Source organism: Sinocyclocheilus rhinocerous, unplaced genomic scaffold (genome assembly GCF_001515625.1).
Source record: "Sinocyclocheilus rhinocerous isolate Xijiao unplaced genomic scaffold, SAMN03320098_v1.1 scaffold444, whole genome shotgun sequence".
Taxonomy (NCBI): Eukaryota; Metazoa; Chordata; class Actinopteri; order Cypriniformes; family Cyprinidae; genus Sinocyclocheilus; species Sinocyclocheilus rhinocerous.
Window position 1 is genome coordinate 754,224 of NW_015645540.1, and position 23,679 is coordinate 777,902.

At 37.0% G+C, this 23,679-nt stretch overlaps 1 protein-coding gene across 2 annotated transcripts; it reads right to left on the reverse strand.

Annotated features, from left to right (window-relative positions):
• Positions 1-719: 719 nt before the first annotated feature.
• On the reverse strand, positions 720-22,594 carry LOC107706340 (GTP-binding protein REM 2-like). 2 transcript variants are annotated; one of them, XM_016510015.1, is made up of 5 exons: positions 22,248-22,594; positions 20,918-21,248; positions 20,245-20,318; positions 8,056-8,233; positions 720-2,072 (listed from the first exon to the last, which is right to left on the reverse strand). In XM_016510015.1, the coding sequence occupies exons 1-5, from the start codon at positions 22,257-22,259 to the stop codon at positions 1,738-1,740; spliced, it is 930 nt and encodes a 309-aa protein (XP_016365501.1). In that variant the 5' UTR covers positions 22,260-22,594; the 3' UTR covers positions 720-1,737. The 2 variants fall into 2 exon arrangements, with proteins under 2 accessions (XP_016365501.1, XP_016365502.1); XM_016510016.1 differs by having other exon boundaries at positions 721-2,072; positions 20,918-21,239; positions 22,248-22,593.
• Between the last annotated feature and the right edge of the window lie 1,085 nt (positions 22,595-23,679).

Sequence of the window (23,679 nt, forward strand, 5' to 3'; positions counted from 1 at the left end):
ATTAAAAGTAAAGCAAAGTTACAAAGCACCAACGAGCGCTTTTAAGGAGGAGCTAATTACTGGATCTGCAAAGGTTTTCCAGGTTAGTGGTATCAAATGAATGAAAGATCCTCAAGAGATTTGTTCTTGATCACAGACCTCAAAAGAAATTTTGATCAAAATCTGCTATTTTTCTATTATTTGCCTTTTTTTAAATTTATTAAATTTTTTTTTACATAGCAGTCTATTATTACAGTATAATCTATTTCAAACTGGTCCTTTAATGGTGTGTAAAAATAAACCGTATTAGGTCACTTTACATGATTTTCTTTTTTTCTGGACTATGCAAGACTACATCTGGTTAGGACACAGTGTTTTCTCCGAGCTGTAACCACCATAAACATTATTCTGATTAGTAGTCAGCCGACCAGTAAGGCTGCACGATATATATTGAAATAATTGCACTAAACAATACCAGAATATTGATACTATCAAATTGCTAGGACTTTGATTTAATGAAATAAATATATGCGCTGCATGTTTCAGAGTGAGGCACGACACGGTGTGTTCATCAGTGGCAAACCACCAAAATAAACGCTTTACAGTTTAATATTTGAAAATGAAGAAATTATTTAAATATCAGTATTGTAAGTTTATAGTCATACTATAAAATGATTTCTAATTAAAATCTAAATTTTTTTTTCATATTTTGTTTAACATTTTTATTGAATAATAATCACAATAAAAATCCTAATTACTATTATTATTTTATAGTCATATTAAATGGGTCAAAAACATTGGGAATATGCCCTATGAAAACTCAAGTGGAAAAATTTCAGTTCACTTTACAGGTTTCAGTTGGTTCTTGTAAAGAGTACACCCAACTGTGAACAAAATGTTTCAATTTTTCTCAAATTGTTCATCCCTCAAAGGATGGTTCACACTCAAAAAAAGTCATTTTTTATATTTTATATATATATATATATATATGCAGGTGCACTCCTCAACAAAATCACCTCAGTTATTCTAGAATGATTCATTCTTTCCAAATATAGCTATTCAAGTCATCTGGTGAATTCCTGCATTTTGTCACATCACAGAAAAACAAAACATCTTAAAATGCAATATCGTGCAGCCCTATCGACCAGTATGGGTTTCTCAATGACTGCTTCACTTCAAATCACTTTGTTTGGATTCCCTAAACCTGAAATCGCGCTATCGTTGTGCAGATTGACTGAGAAAATCTAAAACGCTGAATCCATGCATTAACTAAAGCATCGTATTCTGTGCCGGTGGGCTTTTTAATTATAATTTTTTTTTTATAACAGGACTTTTACTACGGTTCTGCATCCGTGCTGTGTCAGCATGCTTCTACTACAGGAGCTACTCTATCACCACTAACAGCCTGCCACAGCCAGCATGATCCATTCCTTATACTGAGATCCAATGCTATATTTGTGTCGGTCTGTCTGTTTACAGGCCTCTCGCAACCTTAAAGGAGATGTTCTGTCAGGATAGTTTATATACTGCTAGGTTTCGCTGCACCACTGTCACGTTCAATGACTGAGAGACTGGTATAATCAACTAATTTCACACATACTAGTTTAGGTAATATCTCCGGAGAATTATCTCCTCTGTGAAGTGGTGCGGCAACACTGTCTCTTATCTCCTCACCTGTCAATCTTACATGCAGTTCTTCAATCCCTCCTCTAGCCTCCTTTAACACCTCCTCTCCTTCTCGCTCTCGGTCGTTTTCGGTTACATTAGAGCGCTGAGGTCATGACAAGAACGTGATTTCTGCCTGAGCATCCTGCTTCCTCTGTGTCTGCTGAGGTCTCTGTCTCTGCCGCCCTCCCTGTCCCTGTCTCGGCCGAGGTGGGTGCGCGGAACGAGCCCTGACAAAAAGCGCTTGGCTCTGCTGGTCAAGCTCTCTCGGCGGGCCACTGTGGGGGACCCCTCTGTCCAGCCGGGCCCCAGGTTGTGGCCCCGGGCCGCTCTCACAGCCGCTTCCAGTAGGTCATTAGTGCGGTGGTCCAGAGAGACGGAGAGCTCCAGATACAGGCAGCCAAACATCATTGCGCTGGAGTGCGCCTCTGAGAAAGAAAGGGAGAGAGAGGTTGAGTGATACAGACACAGATGGAGTTTGACAATCTCTTGTCATATCAACACAGATTAGCGTTAGATAACTGAATCAATTGAGTGGGACTTAATGGAGCACAGAGGGGCCGTAGGAAAAGAGAAATAAATGCTAAATGCTTGCTGTATGTGTGGGAGTGTTTGTTCTGAGGTGTGTGGACAGGATTGAATTAGATCACTTTAGATGTCGACTAGACTGCACCATTGTGGATGAGTGACATGACCTGAGAGAAGAAACAAACAGACGAGGAGGAGGAGGAGGGGACTGAGAAAACAGACAAAATGTATCATTCCAATCCAGAGATGACGTAGTATCGTAGGGGTTGTATCATGAAAAATGTAAAATAAAGATTTTAGTTTCAAGTAATACACTTTAGCACTTAATTTTTCCTCAGTTCAAAGACTTTACTGAAACCAGTGTTATTTTAGTATTATTTATATATTATATTTAGTAATATTTTGAATTAGCTTTCATTTTTATATTTCCTGTTTTCATTTTAATTTTAGTTTATGTTTTAGTAACTTTATTATGTGCTTTCGTCATGTTTATTTTCAAATATTTTTATAGCCTAAATTTATTTTTAGTTTTAGTTATATTAGCACTTTAACTTAAATGAAAATGAGAAAAATTCTAATGTAATAATTTTAATTAAATCTATTTTATTTAATTTAACCTTAATTTCAATTAACTAAAACAATAATGAATAGCTCAAGTTTTAAAGGGGTCATATGATGGGATTTAAATTTTTCCTTTCTCTTTGGAGTGTTACAAGCTCTTGGTGCATAAAGAAGATCTGTAAAGTTGCAAAGACTAAAGTCTCAAATCCAAAGAGATATTCTTTATAAATGTTAAGAGTCAGCCACACCTTCCTAATACGGCTCGTTCTAACACGCCCCCACATGTCTACGTCACGATGTGGGAAGATTTGCATAACGCCGCCCAAATGTTCACGCAAAGAAAGAAGGCGTAACTTTTATTCTCGCTGTAGTCCTGTTGTTGCCGTCGCCGCCATGTTGTGAAGGCGCTGTGGTGTTTCGTTGTGAAAGCGAAACTACTTTGTTTGGCCTTCCATATCCGCTTCGTCATACCTGGAGCTGATCCGTGCTGGTCGCGGAGGGAATACATCAACTTAGTGCTGCGGAAGCCGGATCGGCTTTCACCGAGTTTACGCGGCACGATGCGATGCAATGCAATGCGTAAAAAGACAGTATAAGTCATTATAATCCGTAAGTATGCAAAAAATGCCTCGTTTGTAATGGGTTTTAATGTTTTTGTCTCGTCGCACCGGCTGGAACAAGGCATCACAGTATGGTAGGGGCATAACATTTCCGTCACACGCTTGAGGTATTCGGCCAATCACAACGCACTGGATAGCTGGCCAATCAGAGCACACCTCGCTTTTCAGACCGATGAGCTTTGTAAAAATCGACGCGTTTCAGAAAGGCGGGGCATAGAGGAGAAACAATAATGTACAGTATGTGGAAAATAATGTGGTTTTTTTTACCTTAAACCGCATAAACATTTAATTACACCAAATAATGTTATTTTTAGCAACATCATATGACCCCTTTAATAAACAATAACAACACCGAAACAAGGCAGGTTGTTCAGAAATCTGAACATTCACACATAACCACCCACATTTACACGTCAACTACGCCTATTCCGTGTTCAGCAACTTGGCCTGGCCTGACAAAGTTAAGAAATGATGAAGGATAGATTAAAAAACAAAAACAAAATAAATAAATAAATACAAATAAGATGATGGTAATATTCAGTATTATTTTGTTATTCTTGTACCAAAATAAGAAGATACTATTACAGTTGGTACAGTGTGTAACTAATGGCAAGCCCAACCAAACATTGGGCTGATCCTGGCATCATATCCTTTTGAAAGATCACAGCTATAGAAAAAAGTGACTGATGTTTATTTTTACCATGATCATTTCGATTCAACCTTAGCAGTTTGTGTGACACATTTCAGCACGGATTGTTTTTTGAATCTGTCACTGGCTTTGCAGAGAGACTGTTATTGTAGAAGCAGTGGCAACTAGATTGGATCCAATAGCAAACCCATTACATAAGCAAGGTCTTAAAGTTACAATAGCAAATAAAGCTTATTTAATTAGGATCCAGTATTATTTGTTGATACCCCATTTTTAAATAACATTATTTTCACATTGTGACAGATTCACAAGGAATACAGAAACAGAAAATACATGATCGCTAAAAAGTTTGGGGTCAGGATTTTATTTATTTTTTATTTTTTGAGAGAGAAATTTATACTTTTATTCAGCAAGGATGCATTCAATTGATCAAAAGTGACAGAAGAAAAAGACAAAAGATTTCTGCTTCGAATAAATGCTGTTCTTTTGAATGTTCTATTCATATATATACAGGTGCATCTCAATAAATTAGAATGTCGTGGAAAAGTTCATTTATTTCAGTAATATGTGTGTGCACATAATACACACACACACACACGCCAAAGTTGCTTAGGATAAAATGCAAAAATTGAAAATTGATAAGGGACAGAGGTTAAATTGAATGTGAGGGTTGAGGTGGGGAAAAATAAACAGACATAAGGGAAAAAATAAATGATAAAAAAAATCACATATGACCCCTATAAAATGGACCCTGTTATCTTTATAAATAAATCTGTTTATTGCTATAGACTCATCTTCTCCAGTATAAGGTTGGGCATCAATGATTTAGTCAGTATGACCTTACAGCACGTACGCATCCAATGTCTGTTAGCCTGTTTAAATAAGGCTTGAATGTCAGCTTCAGATAGCTGACTCGCAAATACACCATGTAAATTAAACCCATTTACATGAAGCTGAGTACATAGCTAGTGTGTGCTTGTGTGTTCGTATCGGAGACAGGAAGATAGATGCAGACAGAAAAAGATTCTAAACATTTCCATATCGATGACCACATTGGCTACAGCACCCGGAGGAATAAATGTGCTGAGCACAGATGTGTCCGCATAACTGTCCTCTGAACTTCCTACAAGGTCCTTTTCTCCCTGCCACACCCATCTTACGTGCTTGCTAGTGCTTCCTACGTTCATACTTAAGGTTGAAGATCTGAACAAACCCCTAAGCCTAAAAGTATTAAACTTTGGAGCATAACTCATCCCACACAGTTTGTGCCCCTGACATGCATGATTCATTCACATTGTGCAGCTACGTAGATGAGAATAGCGCTATCAAAGTCTCTTTAAAGGCACTCTTAGCCATCTCAGTAACATTCTCAGGCAGATATTTCCTGTTTCGCATGAATTGCAATAGACCATCATCTCTAAAATCTGAACACAACGGTATCTTAAATATTGTATCTGTAGCCAAAATCACATAAAAACATGAATAATTTTTTTTCAGGCCAAGTCCATTGAAAGGAAACATGTAGTAAAATCCTGGAGATTGTAAGTTTTTTTTAAATGTTTTTCTAAAGTCTCTTGTGCTCACCAAGGCTACATTTATTTGATCAAAAATACAGTAAAAAAATTATAAACCTAATTTTATTATAATTCTTAACTTAATATCATTATTAATATTTTTTTCTATTTTAATATATTTTAAAATCCAATTTATTCCATGTGATGCAAAGCAGCCACTACTTTAATCTTCAGTGTCACATGATCCTTCAGAATTCATTCTATGCTGAAATCATTCTATTTTAATCAATATGGTGATTTGGTGTTCAAGAAATATACGGATAAGAATTGTATAAATGTACATTAATATATATATATATATATATATATATATAAAAAATGGCCTCAAATGTTGGATTTGCCATTACTTTGCCCTGTTGTTGTTCATAACTATGGTAGATGAACAGCAAAGTGAAATAAACAGAAGAATACAGCTTTTACTAGATGTATTTTTCCAAAAGAACAGAGCACCTCTGATGTCGTCCTTCCCGTGGAACCATCCTGTTATCAGCTCTAATACATTAAAGTGCCTGCACACCATTTTCTTAATGATTACAACACACTAAGATTATCTGTCCTCTTTCCTTATCCTCCTTATCACAGTCCTGCAAACACATAGCACAGGGGGTTCACTTCACCACGCAGGCGAAGGAGAGAATTAGAGAAAGAAAGGTGTGAGGGAGAGAATATGAGTGCATGTACCAGCACTGGCATACGTATACACACACACATAAAGATAGTAACACCAGCACATTGTGGGTGAGAGATAATACAGAGCGAACGTAAAAAAATGTCCCAAACATGCCAAGTGTGACAAACAGATGAGAAGAAAAGAGGAGAGAGAGAGAGAGAGAGCCAGACGCATTATGCCAGTTTACACTGAGGGGACACGTGCCCCTTCAGAGTTCTTGAGCCATGTATTTTTTAAATGCTACTTTTAAATACAACTTTTAAACTTGTAAGCAACCATCCTCCCATGTGTATTTTAAACACATTTTTTAAATAGACCGTTTTCAAATACACTGTAGGTAAAGAAATACATTTGTTTAAAATGATGTGGCAGAAACTTAACAGTTGAACTAAATTCTGCCCTGCTGAGAAAACACCAGCAAAGCTCATCTATATTCCATATCAGCCCTAAATGGCCAATGTGCCCACTTTACAAATGCACATCTCCTAGCAGCACCTGTTCATGCCGATAAGCTGAGTGATTTTTCTTGCCAGCAATCCACGAAGCTCCTTATATAAACACAGCCAGATGGAGATAGAAGCATTTAGACAAAAGCTGAGTCATAGCAGCAAGGTTAATATAGATGACTCACAAGAGAGGCAGAGGTGGACCACAGGGAGCCTTGTGTGGACAAAATACCTGTTGAATTACAGGATCTGTACTCTAAATTACTGTATTGAAATTGCTCATACATTTTATTCTTATTTTCCCAAATTTTCTGCTCATTTTCAAAGCACTTAAAGTCATCATTTTCTAAATGCATGTACGTATTGTGAATTATTCATCCATCCATGTTTTATAATTATTATTTATTTATTTTATTTATATTGACCTTGTAATTTTTTTATCAAAATGTCTCAAGTCGATCCTCTGGCGAAACTTTCTGGTTATGTATGCCGGACTTTTCCAATTGTTTAGTCTGCTTAAACCTAGCCCCTTTCTTACAACTGACAGCAAGCCCTATATTTTCTTTTCGAATAATACAATTAACTGAGATGAACGTCATAATAACAGAAAGCAAGATCTGTCACTACTTCCATTTCATAGCAACTTGAACATACAGACTCCATTTATACTTTGTTTTATTGATGATTCCAGCCTTTGCACTGCTTTCCAGTTTATCTATTTTTATACCTTTTAGGAAATTTAAGATTAGGTTTGAAAATCTTCCATTGACTTTTGTTCAGCATTCACAATCTCATAAGACTACACTGGACACCTTCAGCATGACAAAAAAAGCTGGCTTGCTCTTTACAGTCACTTTTAATCAATTTAATGTATCCTTGCTGAATAAAATCCTAATTTCTTTAACCAAAAAATCCTGACCCCAATTTTTCAACAGCAGTGTATCATGAATTAATTTCTATGTTTTTATTAATTACATAATTTGAAAGTATTTGGACTATTCTGACCGTTAAACCAACGCCTATAATGTTTCCATTATAGACACAGTGTAATTGACAGTGGTGTAATTCTAATATCTCCATCTCCAATTCCAATTGGTCCTTTTCCTTACATCTAGTTGCATTCTGAATTATAATTGGTCTTTGTGTTCAATTTATATTGCATTACTAGCATATTACTATTACTATCAGTCTATCTTTCTCTGTCTTTCTGTATTTGTGTTTACAAGGTTTCATATACTATAAAATGTTATTCTTCCATTTGACCCTATTCTTTTAATTCCCTTTAAACTCCGCCAGCTATGCAGCAAATCAAGTTGAATTATGGGATCTGTAGCTCAAGGAATTAGATTAAAAACAGGCTTACCCTCTGTGCTGATCTCACGGGAGCGCACAAGGTCACTCTTGTTGCCCACTAGGATGATGGGAGTGTGCGGCAGCGTCTCCCTCAACAGTAGGCGGAGCTGAGCGATCCGGTGGAAGCTACGCCTGTCCGTCAACGAGAAAACCAAGATGCACACCTCACACTGCAGAGTGGACAGCTCCTGTCAATCAAATCAAATCCAAACACAGATACACGAATTACATCATAACTCAACCAAGAAGATTCAGTGCTTCATATAAATGTTATTTATAGAGCATTAGCTAGATGATTATTTGTCATCGGTACAGTAGGTCGGTAAAAGCCTGTTCACACCAAGGATAAACTATAACGATAATTTTAAAGATAAAGTTTTGAAAATCATTCTAATTCTATGACACCCACATCACAATCACAGAGGAACAATATCACTGGAATCACTTTCAGGATGATTTTCTCTGGTTGATAAATGATCAAAACATTGACAGCTGATCAGAATCCACTCAACTTTAAGAAGCTCAAGCATTTAAAGCAGCAGACGACATAACTGCAACTTGCATAAACAGAACAGAATGTTTTCGTCCATTGGTGTGGACGCTAATATCTTTATCGTTATAGCTATCTTTATAGTTATCGTTCTTGGAGTGAACGGGCCTTAAGAGGAGGACAGTTTTTGCTTGAGTGCAGCTGCAGCTCAGGAGTGTTTGTGTCCATGAAAAAGAGGATTACTGGGATTTCAAGAGGATAACCTCAAATCTACGATGGCTTTGTTGTTGCTCCAGCTCATAGTTTTGCTGCCGCAGAGCTCAGGTGTGTTCAAAACGGCAGCAGATGCCTCAGTCAAGCGTTTACCCCCCGAGAACGTCACAGCACATCACCACAAACAGTTTACAGTGCCAAAGTACAGCCACAACGGGGTATGGCATTATCTTGGTGACAGCTATGACAGGGCGGCTGTCACTCCATCTTTAACGAATTGAGAGAAGAAAGAAAATGCTATGGACCGCTTCCTATTTCATCTCCTAAACAGAAAGAGGAACAGATAAATAGATGGAAAGCCAGTGCCCTACATCCCTAACTCCCCAAAGGCAAATTCCAGCCCTCTGGAGAGCTGCCTAAAAAATTCACATTGCAGCCGAGCCAATCGCACTCGGCCCCGGAGCGTGAGATTCACACAGCCACAGAAACACCGAGTTTCTCTGGAGGGGAAGAGTCTAGTGGGGCGGAAGCGGGAGAGGAGAGGGGGGCTCGGCCACCTGCCGCAACCCCACACAGGAAGGGCACGGGGAGGAGGTCGTCTCCTTCGAGCAGCGGACACGTATCTTGATGAACGGTGAAGACAGCACGACATGGTCGATAGTGCTCCTCGTGATGAAGGGGCTCTCTGGGGCCGGATGGGCAAAGTAAAAGGTCTTTCCATCAGAAAAACAAGACAAAAGCATACAGCATTCTCTAAATAACACCATCGAGCTCTTCCGCTGCAATACAGGCCCATCTGTCACTGTCTGCCCTTTCGAGGCCAGATATACACACAGAATCATAGCTTTTAATGGCACCGAGTACACACAGGCAGGTACGCATGTGAACATTTTATAGCCTACAGTGATAATGCAACACACACTCGTACATATACTGCTCTTTATCGCACAAACTGTTTGATTATGGTCACGAAACACACACACATACACACAAATCCCTGCCTGCAAATATGCCTGCCAGTTTTTTTGTCCTCATGTGCAGATTTAGATTATTAAATCCAGCACTCTTAATAGATGCTGAAATGGTCTATTTGTCATTACCCTATAACAGCAGGTTAATGAAATGATACTCACTAATCCAGCTAAAATGTTCATTCACACGACATGGTGCTTTTTGTATAAACATTACTGTTATGAACTCATTGTGTGTGTCAGGAAGATTAATTTTGTATTTATAATGCTGCAAAACGACTTAATTAAAAGGAACAAAATATAATTCTAACCACTAGAATCTCACACTGAGCAGATTATTTAAACTTATCTTGTTTAAAGCTTATCTTGTGGCAAAGTCTCATTTTAATGAGCAGAGACCATCATAAGTAAACAATTTGAAGATTGAATTTCTATTAGAGTCTAAGCACTGTGGTGATTTCAGCATTGCTTCTGTTAGTGGTAATGGCAACATTAAGTGCCTTTAAGTCATTTTGGTCGGAGTAAAATGGACTCTCAAAACAAGATTTTATATTTCTTTCTATGTTTTTCAGTGCTAATTCAACATAATGAACAGCAAAAGATGCACATTAGGTGTGTCATTTATGCTTTATTGGTATATATTATCATTCTTATGCTTCCACAAAGAATGGTGGAAAATATAGTAAGATCGCACAAGTCTTTCTTCTTATAGACCAGCAAAAGTAGTAGTGTGTTATTGCTATTTTTATCATCAGGACATAAATTACGCACAAACTACATGGTTCCAGATCAATATTAATCATACATCACAACTTATAATAATCAATAACAATTCATCTTTTACATGATACTCAGAAAGCATTTGCCAGACGCTTTTATCCAAAGTGACTCACATTGCATTTGAGGTATATGTCTGATCAGCTGATGCATTCCCTGGGAAATGTCCCATGATCTGTTTGTTTCTAGCACCATGCTCTACTGCTTGAGCTACAGGAACACAAGAGCTGAAATAATGAGGTTTTGCCAATAGCAATTAAAGTGTTCATGTGTGCTCAACTTATACATATGATCATTCCGATATGACTGGAACTCACCAATAGAGCGGTTTAGTCATGATGTCAGTTTGTTGGCCAACTACCAATGGCAACTAATTTGCCATTGGTTACCTTATGTATTTTTAATTATTTATTTGTTTATTATTTATTGGTTTTCTAATTAGTATAGGTCTGTGGTTAGCATTACTTGTGACTAGGATGCTAAAAAGTTGGACTGAAGACTGAAGGGCTGAAATGGTTATTCGATTAATCAAGCATATCCTTGTAGTAGGCATCTGTATTTAGCAAAATATGTTTAACAAAAAAATTTTACTTAAAGGTTTATGTTTTAAGGTATGATTGTGTGTCATTTATGTTGTACAGCAAAACATTATAAGTCTCCTACTGTAATGTTAACCACAGACCTAAGTTACTCATAAATCTAAAACTGTAAAAAAAAAAAAAAATTCCAGAGGGAACTCATGGCTCACAAGCTGTACAGCTCTACTGAAGATGAACAATCATTTGGAAATCCTTTTTTTTTTTTCAATTCCCTTTGGTGCCACTAGTGGTACAGAAATGATCCATTCCAGCTTTAAAACTCTGAAATAGTTTCTCTCCATTCTGTTGCTAAGCCTTTGGTTGAGAATAAAATGAGTTCATAGGAGGTCAAGCAGATTAGAACCTGGGCAAAACATGGCATTAAAATATCCCTCAACTCATCTCTGACCATAAACTCATTCCCAAGAACTGTGTTCCTTCTATACTAACACACCACAAACACACCTTCTTCTTGGCACAGGAAGACAGATTACACAGAAATCAGGCCAGATCCTGGTCAATAAGCCAATACAGAGAAAACACAACAAAACCCCCCATTCATCAGTGTTTTGGTCTTTTTTCAAACAAGATAAACTTTGAGAAAATGAAGTATATGAAATAAATATCATATACATATTAAAAAGTAATAAAATAAATTTAAAAAATTTAATAATTAAAATATTAAATATTATGATATATACATAAATATACATAATAAAATATACATAAATTATTATATTATTAAATATATACATATAAAATATAAAAATAATTAAATATGTCGCCAAACTCCAAAAACAATAATTATTTTTGCAGTTATTATGACAAACTATTAATGGATATGAGAAATAGGGGTGCATAAGAGACTTTAATTATTTTTGCAGTTATTATGACAAATTATTAATGGATATGAGAAATAGGGGTGCATAAGAGACTTTCATTTGTTGCTCCGTAGGGGGGAGAGTTTGAGCCTGATAATTGGATGTTGAGACATAACCGTGTGCCGAATTTGTGTCTGTGCACCAGAATGAGGTCCCCACCCCTGCAGACAGCCACCACAGACCATCTGTCCACACATCCCGTCCTCCCAAACATACACATTTGGACCGAGAGCCCACACACAGACATACACCATCCCATCTGAAAGTGCTTTCTCAGCCGCTGAACAAGCCAATTCTGCTGCTATAAACACAAAGCACACATACCTCCACAGAAATAAAGGCCCGCTTACTCTGCCAAGCACACCAACATCAAAGAATAAACATCTCCCTAATGAACGTTACACAAAGCTCACAGTCCATAACGACACTAGGGCTGAGCTGTGGCACACTGTACTTAAGCATAAGGCTCCCAGCAGTACACTACACACTCTGTCTGAGTGAGATAAACAGACGTATACTTCACACATTTACAAAAAAAACCCCCTCCAAACCGCCTTTTCAGTTTTCACACACAATGGACCGTACCCAGTAAACAAAAACCATATGAGCCGCTTAGCGTCATCAATATTTCACCTCAAAGTAATCTATTAATTATAGCCAAGCCGAACAGCCCCAGTCTACCGGCTCATTACATACCAAACATAGGCAACAAGAACTGGCAGCATCTTGTGCCATGGTCACGGCTGGCTAGATGTTTAGAACGGAAAACTAGTTCATATTTTCATAATAGTATGCAAGTACGTAATATGTATAGATAAACATTTCAAAAAGTAGAATGTGACATGCTAACATTACCTTGTTATGCTGCATATTTTATTTTGAAACGAATGTTAATGTTAAAGGGCTAGTTCACCCAAAAATGACATTTCTGTCATCATTTATTAATTTATTTACCCTCATGCTGTTACAAAGAACAGATGTGAGACAGAATAATAGCCTCAGTCAGCAGACATTTTCATTATATGGGACAAAATGCTATGAATGAACATCTTTTTTGTTGTGCACATCTTTTAACATATTATTTGTGTTACAGAAAGAAAGCCAAACAGGTTTGGAACAAAGTGAGGATGAGTAAATGAGTGAGGGAAAAAATTGTAAATAATACACAATGGTATTTATTTAATATAACATGTAACTATATAGAACTATACTATTTTTAAAACATAAAATAGACACATATTATATACAAATAAATAATTCACAGTTAGATATTTTATATTACATTCAAAAAAGGCAAGAGAAAAATGCCTAAACATATTTGATGTACCCTCTAGTTCATTTGTTCATTCATCACAATGGAAAAGAAGGGTTCAGTTCCCATTGCACTGTGGGCCACAGGATCCACAACAATTAAGACAAATATAGCAGATCAGCTTGAAATACCATCTAAAAAAATGCATACTATGCACAGCATAACAGTGAAGTAGAGCACAATTCTGAACATATCCCTAGTTTTATTTTTAAGTGACCGAAGTCTTCAGTTTCAATTATGATTTCAAGGTGAGTTTTTGGCTAATGTATTGGACACAGGTGATCAGAGACTGCCGATACGATTCCATGCTGGAACGAACTCATGCTGGAACATGGAGAAGGGAGTAGCGACATGTGACACAATTCCCAATCCCGACCAATGGCAGAGTGGGTGACGGAATATGTCCTTGCGTGCTTAAGGACGTGGTTGACCATGTGTCGGCTATTTTAGGAAAGAGAATGACTTATTAAAGGCATTCTTCCCCCCACTGTCACAAGCACTTCAAGTCTAACCGTGCTAACCGAGGCAGTCTAGACTCAGGGCGGTGTGTGTGATTCTACATTTGTGAGTATGTGCATGTTTGCATGTGAATGAATGCCTATGCGTAATCCAGGTTCTAATTGGGCTGATGTGTCAGGTGTTGATTGGGTGAACTCGGGGAATCTGCTACAGAACCAAAATAGACCTACATCCTCTTACAGCTACTACCGATGCAGCACTGTGTGAGAATGAGTTCATTCACTGTCTCTCTCCAATTCTCCATGGTTCAGTGAACAAAGTAAGTTGACAGTGAGGCTGCAGTCTGCAGAACAGACTGTAAACTTACTGCAATGTCTTCACCGCATCCAGATATGCTGACCTTGTTTCACAATAAGGAAAGTGCTGATCTTCACTGAATCATCCAAGACTTGTACCATTAATTAGTAATGCTTACATTTTGCCTTAAAGACAGACAAGGGAGAAATGCTTAGAGGGTGTTTTATCCCCATTACAAGGACAAGGACAAAAACAATCATTCTGCAATTATTTGAAACACATTATGATTCAAACCACAATTTGATAAACATTTAACACTTCATCTTGCTGCTTCCTGGATCAAAGCAAATCACAAAAGGCATAGAATTATTGAATAAGCAGCTCTTGTGCCCAAAAGAGTGTGCGAAACAACAAACGGGTAAGCGATAACTCAATTTGGAGCAATGCCTCATGCATCTGAATCATGTTTGCCCACATTCTGCTGCCAATAGATAGAGTTACTCTTAAGCGAACCACATTGTGTTCTCACACCATCTCCTGAGATGAGTTAAGTTTGCTTTTAGAGGACTGTTTGTTTGAGCGTTCCCATGTTAGCCGAAATGTTTTCATAGCTCTCAGAGAACCCTGAACAAACCAAGAGCAAATACTTGGAGTCTTTTCTATTTTTTTATTTATTGTTTTTTGTTTTGTGTATGGACTCCCACAGCCCCTTCAGAAAGGCTTAAGCAACTCAAAAATGGCTTTTATTTCATAATATACCGGATATCATTTTACTTTATCAGTAATAATGACCTTTTATTAAATAAAAATGAGTAATACTGTAGGCGAAAACTTGTAACAATCTCCAGTAAGGCGAGCCGAATGTAGAACCCAAACGCAGTTTAATATCTTAAACGTGAAACTAATACAAAATAAACAAAGGCTTGGCTTGGCTTGACAAAACATGAAGCTAACTTGACAACAGACTCACCAACAGCAGGTTGAAACAAACATAATACACAACAAAGTTTTTTTTGTTTTTTTAAATTAAAGAAATTAAGGATGCAATGCCAATGCAATACCTTAATCAAAAGTGACAGTAAAGTCTAAATGCTGTTCTTTTGAAGAATAAAGTTTTTACTAAAATATTAAGTAGCACAAATGTTCATTAACAAATCAGCATTAGAATCATTTCTGAAGGATCATGTGACACCAAAGACTGGAGTACTGGCTTCTGAAAAGTCAGCTTTGCCATCATAGGAATAAATTACATTTTAAACTATATTACATTTTTTTAATCAAAAAAATATATTTTACATATTTTTATATATTTTAACATTAAAATAAAACCAAAATTTAAACTGTAATACTATTTCACACTATTACTGTTTTACTGTATTTTTGATCAAATAAATGAAGTCTTGGTGAGCATAAGAGACATCTTACAAAAACATAAAAAAACGTGTCATATTCTTTCTTTCAAAAGGAGCTGAATGTGTTAGGGCATTAACTAAAAAAAATCTTGTGATTAACTACTTTAATATTCTGACAGCCCTAATTTAACCCAATTAGTCATAATTTATGTTGAATAGGTTTAACAAAGGGGAAAAAAATCACTGTAGTAAACTACAGACAAAACAGAACACCACTCATTCATTTTGAAGTATGCAGTGCATCGCAGACTATATTTTTCTTTAATTAAATTTCAGCCTTTTGTGGTTTATCGTGCAAGGGAATATCAATTTTGATTGAATCAATTGTGCAGCTCCAACCACTACTCAAATAAATCTTGAAATAAACGAAGTAACTACATTATTGAAAGACTTCTGCTGAATATTCATCATGATCAAGCTTCAATCCATGAGCTACAGACTGCAATCATTGAACCATGAAGCTATAGGGGCAGCACTGAATCTCTGCATCTGTCAAATTAAAATTAATCACTGCATAGTTTATCTCGGATCCTGTTGTTTGCTGTAACCACCGGTAGCCATGGCAACCGGAAAACGGGCCAGGCGGGTATAGAATGAAATGCAGTGGGTGATGTCAGAGGTCATGTGATACGATGTGCCACTGAGGAAGAGAGCCGGATGGTTAGACAGAGAAAAAGAGGAATGCTTTGAAAGAGAAAAATGGAAAGATGGAGAAAGAGAAATTATGGAATGGGGGGAGTCTGGAGTTCTTCCAGCCACTGCTCTCTCTCTCTCCATCTCTGCCCTGGAATTAATCCGAAACTTGCAGTCATTCTGTGATAGCAGCATCACTATTGACATTCATGCTTGCAACAAACAGCATCTGATTTAGGAGAGATCTGATGACACATAAACATCATTTGGAAAGGGGGCAGACCGGTCAAAGTCAATCAATTTTGACCAGGGATTTGAATAAATATGAATATTCAACATGGCTACAAAGGCAAATTAATACCCTTTCGGTATGCTAAACATCTATATGCACAACCCTATGATATCACATAACATTCAAAGGTGTTTGAATAATTTCTAGTCAGCTGTGACACAGAAAAAACACTCTGTGATTCATACGAAAGTCACAAGCATGTGCTCATGATATCACTGTGATACATCTGTGTGTTCCAGGCGAAATGATCATCATATTTCAGAGTATAAACAGAGCTCTGAGTGGATGATACACCCACACTACATGCTTTGGACTATCGTACAAGCGGGTGTAAGGCAAATACATGAATTGCACATAAAATCATTAGGAGCTTTCAAACTGGTACTTGTTCCCCTGTGAATGTCCTATCGCTTGAGTGAAGGTCAAATGGCTTGTTTCTTCTTGCATCTTCATGAAATGAGGAAAAGGTGATTGATAAGTGAAGAGACAAGTGAGGTCAGAACTAGTAGAGAAGCATCAATCCCAGATGAAGATGAATGTAAATAATTCAATCTTACAGATGCTCCAATTGAGATGACACCACCCACAAGGGTCAGCATCAAAGACGAAAGTCTAATATTTTCACCCAAATTAGAAAGTGCTATATTTTCTGACCAACATACACTACATGATAACGTAGTGAATTAATTATTGGGTTTGACCATTTCAGAAAATCCCTATAGCTATGTTATGGTGGAAAGCCATTCAAGAAGTGAGTGGTTGAGAGGGTTTGGGGTTGGTAAGATTTTTTAAATATTTTTAAGAAGTCTCTCCTGCTCACCAAGGTTGTGTTTATTTATTAAAAATACAGCATACAAAGATGAAAGAGATCCGCACTCCTCCAAATGCAGCTAAACAAGCTTATTCCATTTATTATTCAGGTCACAAAAATATGTAGAAAGAAGTGCAAAAGTGCAAGTGCAGAACGTTTTCGGGTATTAACCCTTCCTCAGTGCCATGTGCTACCAAGCAACACCTGCGCTCATTAAAACATGTATTACCGTAATACCCCTAGTATCACGAGGATCTTTTAAACAAATACACATATATATCTCAAATCTATAACAAAATACAGTAAATACATTCATAAGTCATCCCAAATTCATATACAACTATATCAACAAAATATACATATACACCAAATAATAATCTCATGACTCCAACAATAATTCTTAACATCAGTTTTTATGTATACAATCAATAAACATCATACCCAAGTACTCTTCGAGTCCCCCATATATATCATTAAATTATTTAAAAAAAACAAATCTTCATTCATACCCATAGGGTGTAGACTTTCAAGATCAAAAATCCCCCTACATTCCTTTTGCAAAAGTCTACGTTCTAAATTCCCTCCTCTACGAGTCTGTCAACTTTTCAATAGCTATAAAATTTAGGTCTAAGTGTGAATGAGACATCTCAACAAAATGGCGAGCCACAGGCGATTTTAAATCTTTCCTCCTAATAGCGCTCATATGCTCAATGATCCGAGTTCTAATTTGTCTATTTGTCTTACCCACATATTGTTTTATACACGGACAAGATAACAGATAAATCACATTAGTGGAAGCACATGATACCAGTTGTTTAATTTTATATGTGCGATCAGTTATACAACTCAAAGCATCTTTTGCGTACATTTATACATGCAGCGCATTTGAGACAAGGAAAAAAATTAAAACATGTTTTAATGAGCGCAGGTGTTGCTTGGTAGCACATGGCACTGAGGAAGGGTTAATACCCGAAAACGTTCTGCACTTGCACTTTTGCACTTCTTTCTACATATTTTTTGTGACCTCTGAATAATAAATGGAATAAGCTTTTTTAGCTGCATTTGGAGGAGTGCGGATCTCTTTCATCTTTGTATCTTTGTATATTTTGGATCTACGCACCATATGTTTTTGTCTACTGGATTTGTGGATGAGTGTTTGGCGCTACTGCCTTTTTTGTGGATTAAAAATACAGCAAAAATAATATTATTGTGATATTATTAGAATTTTAAATATCCGTTTTCTATTTTAATATATTTAAAATGTAATTTATTTCTTTGTTAGCAAAACGGAATTTTTAGCAGCCATTACTCCGGCCTTTAGTCACATGATCTTTTTTTTTTAGGAATTTATAACAATGTAAAAAGTCTTTACAGTCACTTTTAATGCATCTTCGCTGAATAAAAATATTAATTAAAAAATCTTATTGACCCCAAACTTTTGAATGTCACTGTATGATATTAATGTTTTGACATACAGTACTGTACTGAATATTGCAAAACCCATATTTTTTCTTTACTTGACAGTATATCTGGATTTGTCATATTAATGACATGAAAAATTACAATTCTGCAACGCACTAATGCAAATGCTGTAATCGTGGCTGAAAAGCATAATGATACATGCCACAGTATATTGATCCATTACATCACGTTAGATATCTCAGAAATAAGTGGCTTTTAAAGTGGTAAAGCAGAGATCATAATTCACTGTGAAATAACAAGGAGACCTGGTTGATTGTATAGAGGGTACACATAAAACGCTTGTACAAGGATCTTTAAACCCGGCAGTTACACTCAGCAGAAATGGAACAAATTACGGGAAACTGAAAACAATTTGCCCTAAAGTAAAAGGAAACAGAAATGACAAACAACAGACAACCCTCAGCTGGAAGGTCAAGAGCAGATTTTTCTCATCTTTCTCTGCATCCCCTCTTTTCTCTGTTAACCGCTCTATCCTTCCCTCTCTTTTTTCTTAACAACTCTCATATAATGAATGTTCCTGCACAATTAATAGAACTTCACACCGAACACCTAAATTTATGCAATGGTTCATGTAAATTTAGCAGTCTAATTCAATTATTCCTTTAAAATGTTTGGCATTTCTGAGGAATAATTCACCCCAAAATTATGTAATAATGTGCTCAAATTTATGTAATTCCAAAACTGTATGACTTCCTTTTTTTTTGTCTCTGAGACATATTTGATATTTTTTTTTAAAAATGTCTTTTTTTTTGTCCCCACAGTGGAAGTCAATGGAAACCATAAGGGTTTACCGACATTTTTCAAAATATCTTCTTTTGCATTCTGCATAAAAAAAGAGAAAGTCATACATGTTTAGAACGATGATTAATTTAATTTTTGGATGAAGTTTTAACTCCTTTTAAGTGCTGTTTTGTAACAAAATATTTAATCAGCCTAAATGCTGCCTATGGTGTTTACATTTTGCTACATAGAATGCATTTACTTAAATATAAATTAATGATTAATGATAATCAGCTCCCAGTTCAATAGATATGTTTGGGACCACTTCATGTCAAAAGGAACAAGAGAACAGAATGAGACATCATACACTGTCTTTCATTTGTAGCTTGGCAAACTAGAGTTTCAACATAGCTTCCCCAACACTGCAGTGAAGACATTTGCATTTCCTGAAGCAAACACCTGCACTCACAAGGTTGCAAAATAATCATGTTCGGTAAGCTTAGAATTTGTACTTTAGTTCTGTGAAAAATTAAATGCTGCATCAGTCACTTGCTGTTGTCATGACAATAAGTATGCATCTTGTTTTCTGTTGGGTGAATACAAGAACCAACAGCAGTACATGTTTACATATACGCACTTACGCAGGGAAGGCAAGACCAATCACAATTTAATGTGCATATATTATGGCGACATCATCACTGCTGGTAACGTTTTGAAATATTTTCCAGAAAATTTTAGGATAAATAACACTCTCCCACCTTGCAAGCACTATAACAAATTCTGAAAGCCATTGAATAAAATACAAAATAAAGAAACCAAAACAAGCAAACCTCAGTGTGCTTTTATGCATTTGTGAGAGTGTTTGACTCACCTGTTTCCAGTTGTCATACACTAAAATTGTGCTGTCCTCATCATCTACAGTCACTCGCCGCTGGTAACCCTCATCTACAACACACACAAAAAAATTTCTATTAGAACTGACACTCAAGCACAGAACGAAATCACTGGTGTTCTATTAGCATTTAATTTTATTCCTGCAATTGAGCCGAAACTGGCAATTTCACAGGATCAAACGTATAATAATATATCTGTGGGAAGAATACAAAATAAGTTTTGAAATGTAAGTTCAGAATTGGACTCGAGACAGTTGCGTAACAATAATTTATCCAGTGCAGAATCGATGCACAAGGACACTCAACTCAGGTAAGAGAAAAAACCCATCTGTGTGTCTGATTGGCTCTTTATCCCCTAGTAAATGACATGCTCTGTTTGTGCAGAAAGTGTCTGTGCAGAGGCAGTACTCTGCTGGTTCTCTCCCACCTCATTAAGACACAAGATGATAAAAGACCTGAAATAAGATAGATGCCTTCATGGCACCCACTCCATTTTTTCCAATCAAATCCTGAGAGCCTTACACTAGTGATCTCGGGTGTCTGTGAGGTGATAAGTGTGTTTCATCCAAAGCAAATCTAAAAATAGTACAGTCCTTGGCATCCTGATGCTTGATGCTGAGCATAAGAAGGGTATACTAATATAATCTTTACCGGCTGCTTGGGTTTCAGAGTCTATAGAGAGTGATCTGTCTGACAGTCCAGCAAGGCAAAGTGCCAGAGAGGATTTGCCCACTCCGTTTTGGCCCAGTAGTACTATCCGAAGGGGTCCGTGGTACTTTTGCTGCGGCGGTTTTGGGGAAGGAGAATCTTGGATATTGCTGATGCTGATTTGCGGAGTCGCAGGCTCATTGAGCCCCGGAGTCCAATCGTAATCCTCGGACACAGCTTCCTCTCGCCTCAGCTGATGCTTGATTGGCAAGGGAGTGCTGCCCCTGCGAAGCGGGGGCGCAGCTGATAAAGTTAAGCCAAAACCCTGTGAAAACCGAAGACAAAGGCAAAGTCGTTCATCCAATAAATCATCAATGACAGTCCTTTATGATATCTAAATTAATAATGTATAGAAACAATCCATGTGCAAGGGGGGAGGAATGTGATCCTCTGGGACTTTAGGGTTGTGCACTCTATACGAAAGTGGGTCAAAACACTGAGCAGTGTGTCCATTCACATAAACAAGCATCACTTGCTTTAAAGGAGCAGCATAAACATCCCAACAGACCAAAGAGATGAGGAACGTAATGAGTTTTCTCAGTCTCAGGGCTGTTGAGGGCTTCGTCCATCTATCTCCATCAAGCAAAATCACCAAGAGAGCTCTTAAACTGTTTACCATGTTTGCTCGCAAGGGCTACTGCCTACTGGCATCAATATTAATATGGCAATTAATCTAGCCACAGCACTGCAGGTGTGCTGGGGACCTTGTACGCCTGATCCGGTGTCAGACATCCAAGACACACATAGACAACCAATTAAAGTAATTGAAAGGAGGTAATTAATTAATTATAATCTTTATTGTGGGACAGACAGTGAAACAATAGGATGTAGTATTTTGCTTGGAGTGAGGCAAGCTCTTAACAGTTTTTTTTAATAATAAATAAATAAAAAATCAGAATTTTAACCATGAATATTGAAGCAGTATGCAAATCATTATGATTATAAATAATTTCTCGACTATAATAGGAGGACTTGTAAATATTATTAAGTTACAGTGATTATAATGATCAACATAACTATTTTTGACCGTTTTTATCAATACAAGGACACTAAACTATAATATTAGAAATAAATCCAGGACTGTCTCAGCACAGGAATGTTTTCAAACACAATCACTCCTACAGAAACAAAGTCAACACAAAGGCTGCAGAAGAAGAGAGGGTGTGTTCACACCGGCGTACATCCCAATCCTGTGAAGGACCCTACAACCCACACGCGCGCGCACACACACACACACAGTCTATATACACACACGGGAAAGCGATGATCTTACCTGGTCCGACATCGTTCTTCAGTTCATCTGCTCTCAGTGAGACATTCCGCCGTCCATGTCATGTCACTGAGCGTCAAACACTGCACAAGCGTCGGTGGGGATTGTTACATTACACTCGACTCATATGCCATCACATGTAGTCTGGAAAAAAAGAAACGCTACCAATGTGACTCTAACTGCGCAAAAATGTTCCTTTTTTCTCACGCTGACTTAATAGTAGACATTTAATATCTTCTCTGCGAAAGGCTGCGCTGTGTGACTCGCGTATTACTGTACACCTGGGAGTCCCTTTAAGTCTTTATAATAGTGGCTTTTCATATGAGAGCGTGTAGCCCCGCCCCCGCACCGTAGACACGCCTCTTCATTCCAGTCGTTACCTGAATGCTACCAATCTCTCTGGATCTCTCTCTCAATCTCAGATCCAGGTAACTCTATTTTTATTTCTAGTTTTATATTCTATTTATCGATATGTTTAATGTTTATTTTCTATTTATCGCTATTTTTAAAAATTCTAATGCTGCTCTGGAAATTCCATTTATTGGACCCCTAGATTGGGGTTGGTTATAACCGATTTGATTATTTTTATAATTTTTTAAATAATTTTTCCGTAAAATGCATTAAAATGGGTTATATATATATATATATATATACATACACACACACACACATACACGTCTCTCTATTTCTCTCTCCCCCACATATTGTGGACGAGTGTTCATAAGCTTAGTCCTTGATAAGTACTTTGTTTGAATCACAGCTCTCCACCTCTACCTTTCCCAGACACATAAAGCGTATCCTTCGAGATATTTTTTTTCTCCGGTAACCCTGACGTTTTCAAACACTGCATGAATTACTGAGTGATGATAGTTAAGTTTTATTGCAGCCACATCAAGTATAATTTATGCCACAGGTGGAGGTAAAAACGTTTCCTCACAGGCTTTTAAAATATTTTTTGTGAAGACCAATTGATCTTCTCTGTCTCTCTGATCTTAGTTTAAATGAACTATTATTAGGGACAAAGAAGTGTAGTAGATTGGAAGCGGTCTAAATAGTCATCTGGTGGTCTCCCAGTCAAACACTTAAGCGCCCCTATCAGCAAAAATTGACTTTTTTTCTGTTCATATAACCCTTTGGTCTAGACTAGAGAAAAAAATTCCTTCTTCCCACATTCATAGTTGATTGAACATTGTGTGCTCAATATCCACCATACAAATCTTCTCACTAAATTTGTCACAGATGTTCAGACCAAGTCTTACAGAGCATATTGAAGTCGTTTTTATTTTCATTAGTGATCATAAAATCATACAATCTGATTAATATACTTACGCTTTATGGCCTAAAGTCATGTGTCTGTTGTCTTTAGATTTCTTGAGCCCAGTGATACTGTTTTTTTAAAGTGCAGCCATATTCCCTGTCTGCCATTTTGAATTGT